This window comes from Limulus polyphemus, unplaced genomic scaffold (assembly GCF_000517525.1).
Source record: "Limulus polyphemus unplaced genomic scaffold, Limulus_polyphemus-2.1.2 Scaffold6104, whole genome shotgun sequence".
NCBI classification, from domain to species: domain Eukaryota; kingdom Metazoa; phylum Arthropoda; class Merostomata; order Xiphosura; family Limulidae; genus Limulus; species Limulus polyphemus.
This window is the reverse complement of record NW_013671714.1, coordinates 13,049-20,028: the sequence shown is the minus strand read 5'-3', so window position 1 is coordinate 20,028 and position 6,980 is coordinate 13,049. Positions and strand designations below refer to the sequence as shown.

Below are 6,980 nucleotides of genomic sequence, written 5' to 3'. Positions count from 1 at the left end.
CTGGCCATGCCGGGCAGAGAATATGGGAAAAAAACGTTTTGTCGTGAGCACAACTTACTGTCACGTTCTCACGAAATAGTTACCGTATTTGCTCGAATATTACACGCACCCAATTTTGAAAGGTTAAATTGAAGAAAATTTGTTTTTAACACATCAATCGTACAAAATGTATTGAATATTTTCTATATACAGTAAACAACTATCGATGTATTAAACATTTTTGGAAATCTTGCACTGAAATTTTTTTTATGTGTCAATTTTGCAAAATTTATTGAAAGTTTGTACGTGGTAATACACTAAGCTAATCATTCATCTTCCCATAAATCTTCATCATCGCTACCATGGGATTTGCTTCCTTGAACTGTTGCTTCATCTTCTTCTGATTCCCACAACCCGTCCCATCCATTGCATTGGATATGCAACATTTTTGGAACCTTTAATGGTGCTTTAAGGATTTTTGGTGGTAGCTTCGAGTAAAATACGTAATAAAAATTGAGCGTGAGAGAATATAATGCGCAGTCGATTTTTGGGAGGGATTTGGGGGAAAAAAGTGCACATTACATTCGGGCAAATATGGTATGTTGTTCGCACGAGACAGATCATGTGAAAACATTGTAATATCTCGTAGGAAAACATAGCTATCTCGTTCCAACGAGATAGTAAGTCAAGCACACGACATTAATATTTTTTAACATGTTTCCTGTCAGGATCTGTACTTTTCGAAGTTATTTGACAGTTCTTGTTTTTTAGTCTAAACACACCCATTTGAAGTTTAGAACTTTCTTGATAATAGAACACATTTGGTAGTTCTCAAGATATCAATTTTTATCAATTCATGTTTTCAGTTTTGTCATGACTTAATGAGAGTGAAAGTATTGAGTAAGACAATTGCATGCATTCATTTTCTTCAAAAGAAATAAATTGTACTTAAAGTGTAAACTATTCTGTACGATCAACCATCTCTCTAAAATTCGAACTGTTCTGTACAAATTAACCCTTTCGTTATATTTCAACTACAGAGGCTGATTACGTTATATTAAAACAAACTTGGAACTTCATCATGTCGCAAAGTTCAGTCATGCTCTGTCTGACGTTCATGCATTTTGACGATAGCTCTGCAGCATAGTTTCAAAAGGCTCCATTGTATGGTTGTCATGTCCAAAGCACACTACTTGGTTTCCATAATCCATTTAATGAACGAGGACGATGGTTCCCAGTGCCAGTTTCAAATGTGCGATCGCACAGAATTCCAGTGACAATGCATCCAGTAACTTCACTTTGCAAAATGTAGTTCTGATACAATCTGTTTCACTACAATTTTATATTGCCTGTAGTTGTTATGTAATTTGCTCATTTGTTTATTCAAAAATCGTTTTAATATAACTTATTCAACCCTCTGTTGTAAGACCACCCATCCCATTACAATTAAAACTGCTCTGTATAAATTAGCCACTTCGTTAAATTTCAACTGTTCTGATAGATCAACCACTTCCATAAAGTTTAAACTATTGTGAAATAATTAAATCAAGCATCACACTGACATTAGTCGCAACATGAAATATTGTGTAGTTTGTGCGAGCCTCATGGGAATAGTTTGTTGACGAGGTATTTTTCTTGTAGATATTTGCAACGTCTCAGGCTATTTACATGTACGTTCTAGACTTGAACCAAGATCTTGATGAACCTATTCCTAACCTTTCCGAAAAAAATGAGGTAAGCAATTATTCATTATATTACCTTAAGAGAAATATAAACTCATTTGAACATTATTATTTCTTAATTAAAAAAATCAATATAGATGTTTTAAAATTCAGATACTAAAACAAGATAAAAACTGTTTAGACCATCTATACCATTTTTATAAAGTGTTGTATAAGACGAAACTAAATCTGTATAAGAAACTATGCACTATACCCGGTAGTTTCAGTATTTGAAATACATTCTATACTCGGTAGTTTCAGTTTTTGAAATGCAGTCTATACTCGTTAGTTTCAGCATTTGAAACACAGTATTGTCATGATATAAGATACTATTTAGTTTAGATGTTTTTTGTTGATTTGTTTTTGTGAGTGAATATTTTATTATTGTTTAGTTTTTGTTATAATAAGAATTAAAAGCAGACAATTGTAGGAAGTTTTGTTAGTAGTTTATTGATGTTGAGACTATTGAATGCCGTGTGGAGTACATTGACGTCGAGAATATAGAAGCAGACAGACGATTACATGATAAAGATATAAATAGAGTGAGACTAGCGGGAAGCAGCAGATAGATAATAGCAGAAGAAAGTAAAGATACAAAAGGAAAGGTTAACTACCGTAGATGTGATAGGCCTAATGATTGGCATAGACCTAACACTTAATATGTTAGAGTAAGACTAACAAGAGATAAGAAGAAGAATTATTCTGTCAAAGCATGGTTCTAAAGTAATTGAATTAGCATGAGTGCACTTTGACAAAAGGAACAGAGGATCTTCAGAAGAAAGAAGACCAGATGATTATGGTAACTTGCCCCACAACTGTAAGTGAATCACACAGAACACTAGTGTGATAATAATAGAGAAGATAGTTTGGATTGTCAACTGAAATTATAAAGTAATTGAATAGGTCTAAGTGGACTTTTGACAAAAAGGAGAGAACTATATATAAATAGTGTTTATGATATGCCTGTAATATCTATAGTGTTGAAGAATTTGTTGTACATACGTTTAACTTGTTCTGGATATATATATATATATTATTTTGAAAACAAGTGAAGTGTGTGCTGTTTACTTATCAGTGAATTTATTGCTAATAAGTCACAGACATCTACTGTAGAAGAATCTTAAGCCTAACAACAACATAGTAAATATTTATACTATTAAGAAATATAACTAAAGACTTTTATTTTGACAATTGGCAAAGATCAGATTTTTAAATTCTGACAACTGTATACTCGTTTTTTTTTAGTATTTGAAATACAGCCTGTACTCTGTAGCTTCAGTTTTTGAAACACAGTTTATACTCGTAGGTTCAGTTTTTGAAACACAGTCTACACTCAGTAGTTTCAGTATTTTAAACATAGCCTATATTCGGTAGTTTCAGTATTTTAAATACAATCTGTACTTGGTAGTTTTATTATTTGAAACACAGTCTATACTCGATAGTTTCAGTAATTGAAATACAGTCTATACTCGGTAGTTTCAGTTTTTGAAGTATAGTCTATACTCAGTAGTTTCAGTATTTGAAACACAGTCTATACTCGATAGTTTCTGTTTTTGAAATGCAGCCTATACTCGGTAGTTTCAGTATTTGAAATACAGCCTATAATCTGTAGTTTTAATATTTGAAATACAGTTTATACTTGGTTATTTCAGTGTTTGAAATACAGTCTATACTCGGTAGTTTCAATACTTGAAACACAGTCTATACTTGGTAGTTTCAGTATTTGAAATACTGCCTATACTTGGTAGTTTCAGTAGATGAAATACAGCCTATACTCGGTAGTTTCAATACTTGAAACACAATTTATACTCGTGTAACAGCCAGCACCCTCAGGGCTAGTTGTTGGAGTTTCAACTAGCTCTAAGGACGCTGCCCATTACAACTAGTGCAGTCTCGAGGATTTTTGGATTAGCTAAAGACAGGTCAGTAAGAGTAAAGAAAGGAGTAGAAGTAAGAAAATTAACCGAAGTACTATAAGTAGTGTAAGTTAAAAATAAGTGGTAAGTAAATGAATATGGCTAATGCTGGTGTATACACGACTACAGAAGAAAGAGTGCATGCCCTAGAGTTGATAGAAGGGCTGACACTGGGTATGAAGCAGTGAAAGAGAAACCCACACAAGCAGGTCCATGCAGTGCTACACATTTAACAGGCATCATACCATTACATCACGGAAGACTCGATGAGGATGTCGAGAAATTTATTGATGCTTTAAATGAAGCTGCCAGAATATTGGGCTGGATTGATGCCCAGAAGGCAGACATATTAAGATTAAGAACAGCAGGAGAAGCAAAACATTATATTAGAGCTTATAGTGAACTGTGTGAAACCACAGATTTTCAGTATCTGGTACATAGGTTAGTAGAGGAAAGAAGCAATTGGATATTTTTGAGGGAATTTTACAATTGCTTCAGTATTTTTAATGTTCAAGAGTTAATAAAGAAGCAAAAGAGATTTCAGTATTCTGAGTGTGTGAAACCACAGATTTTCAGTATCTGGTACATAGGTTAGTAGAGGAAAGAAGCAATTGGATATTTTTGAGGGAATTTTACAATTGCTTCTGTATTTTTAATGTTCAAGAGTTAATAAAGAAGCAAAAGAGATTTCAGTATTCTGAGTGTGATACACATACATGTGGTGTAAGTAAGGACGCCTGTATTACAAATTTAGGTCAAGAACTAGGTGAATCCCAGTTAACAGGTCAGTTAGTATTGAGAATCACATTTTAAGAGCTATAAAAAATGAAGCTACAGTAAGGATGCTGAGAAAAACGCTAGTCACGAATTTCACAGTGATAAGTTACTGATACCGAGTTAGTAGCACTATAAAGGATACTAAAAAGTTTATGATAACATCTCAAATCAGTGCTTTGATGTGAGATCTGTTACTCCAGACCAGTAGTAGTATAAGTGAAAAGGCAACTGAAGTACTTACCATCATAGTAACCAATTACTTGAGAGTTTTGGTTCTTGTTTTGGATTAGCCTGGGAAGTTGCACAGATTGACCAATAAAGTAGTAGAACTACTTGTGGGTAGTTAGGAATACTATTTGGAAGGTCGAAAGAACGCAGAGAAATTATGGTATAAACACTCATGTCTGGAGCTAAAAATCAGAGTTCTCCAGGAAGAATCGAGGTTCTCCAAATAGTTGATAATAGTTCCAAGCCAGAATTCTTCAAGCAACTATGAATATGAAGGTTTCCAACCTCCAGAAGCATATCAGTCCAGCTTTGACCATACTTAAGTCTATACTTAAGACTTGCTATCTCTCTTGTTCAATTAATGTAGTTTACTAAAGGAAGTTAATGCTTATAATAGAGAGAAATATTCTATATGTATTGATTAATAGTGTTAACTGAAAGTTGCGAGAAATTAACGTTTTAGTAAATGTTTAACTATTGATGTTAACAGTGTATACTATGTGGAAAGACCTAATAAATGTTGCTGTATTTTGTTCAATGTTAGTCTTGGAATTCATTTCTTTATTCTAACTGTAAATTACCTCGAGTTAGCGACTTGTAAGCTCCAATCGCCACTGCAATCCTCAACTAAGTAAAGTTGGTGTAATCGGCAGTATAGTCGAAACTACAATGACTTGCTCTAAGGGCACTGTCCATTACACTAGGTAGTTTCAGTATTTGAAATACAGTCTATACTTTTCGATAGCTTCAACACTCGAATCAGTCGGTAACTTCAGTACTCGACTCACTATCTAGACATGGTAGTCACAGCACTCGATACACTAAACACAGTATTTAAAACTCGGCAAACCCTACTATTTAATTGCATATTTTATAGTAGCATATAATACAGTAAATGTCAAAGTTCTGATGACGATTTTATGGATTTTTTTCTTCTAAATGCAACTTATTCTAGCACTTCTGATTGTGAGACTCATTTTTTATTGTAGGCCTGATGAAGGCCTGCTGCTATAACTCCATAGACAGCCACCAATCAATAACAGTGACCAGGTATAGTAAGATGTGCGGGTTAGCAAGCAACAACTAAAATAAACATATTGACTGTAATATAGAGCATGTGCTGTCAATAGTTTGTAGAAACAATTAACCCCTCGGCTGTTGGTTTCTACTTTACTGCTGATTTTGTTTGTTTCTATTAAGATATTTCTCCAGAAAAGCACCAGTGTTATTCGGAAAATTTACTTTGCAGGATTTTCATTATTCCGGGCTCGTAAGCAGAATGTTTGAAAGGGGGTTTCTAGCTTGTGAGATCAAAAGCCAACACGTATTATGCGAAGTACAATTAGCATGCTGTGCATGCTAATGCTACGGGGGTCTGGTGGCACGTCCCCCACAGAAAATATCAAAAAAATAGGTGCTATGAGATTAAGTATGGAAGCAGTTTTGCATGAAATATAGCTTCAACAATTGCATGGCTGTTCACATAAAATCTACAAACATCCAGTGAAAAGTCAACAAATCACCATTCTGTTGTAATACTGCATGGGGAGCTAGACTTAAATTAGCTTGAATATATATGTTTTATTATAGTAATGAACTGTACTATCTACATGCACAGTAGTTATTAATTGGTAAGGTATATTACTAATTTAAACAATTTTGTACAAAAATAGTATATTAGCTATTTCAATCATTGGCTATCATATACGTACTTGTATGCACTACTAAAATAACATGTTAGCATGACCCATTCTTCTGGGGTGCTTTTCCACAAATAATGTACAGTTTCGATGTTGATATTTATCACCAACAAGTTAGAGACACCTACTGTAAAGAATACAGCCTACAAAACCTGACAGTAGCAATACGACTTTGGACTTACAGTCACAAAGTGTCAACAGAAGCCATTGCATGCAACTATTTCAAGACAAAAAAATGCTAATACTTCATAAGAAGAATGTAGACATATGTAGAAAACGTTAAATACCATAAGCAGCTACGCTACACTTATATAAGAATGATGTTTTTATATATCACAAAAATAGTGGTTAGGCCGAACCCCTCGAATCCCCCCCTGCATACGTGCGCGTATTCAGCAGCTTAGGCCAAATCATGCTTAATCAACGGCACTTTTTAATATCGCCTTGTCTTCTCAATAATCAACAATTATATTGTTACGACAGCAGAAGTCACGTGATGTTGGAAGCATGCGCGCTGGAGTTTCTAGAAGAATCATGACTGTTCCTGGCAACTCTAGTTTTTTCTAGGCGCCCTCTATTTTAGTATATAAGCCCGGCAAATAAAGCGAGGATATAATTGCAGATAGACAGATAATTGAGTCTAGCGAGCGGTAGTGACC

The 6,980-nt window shown here is 34.3% G+C and overlaps 1 protein-coding gene across 1 annotated transcript in view; it reads left to right on the top strand.

Moving 5' to 3' along the window:
* The window catches only part of LOC106473351, a gene marked incomplete at its 3' end in the record, with an annotated part of 53,815 nt that overhangs the window by 34,340 nt on the left and 12,495 nt on the right, over positions 1 to 6,980 (top strand). The window contains exon 8 of the mRNA XM_022401798.1: positions 1,621 to 1,713. Within this exon, the coding sequence (XP_022257506.1) occupies positions 1,621 to 1,713 (93 nt within the window). The remainder of the gene's footprint in view (positions 1 to 1,620; positions 1,714 to 6,980) is intronic.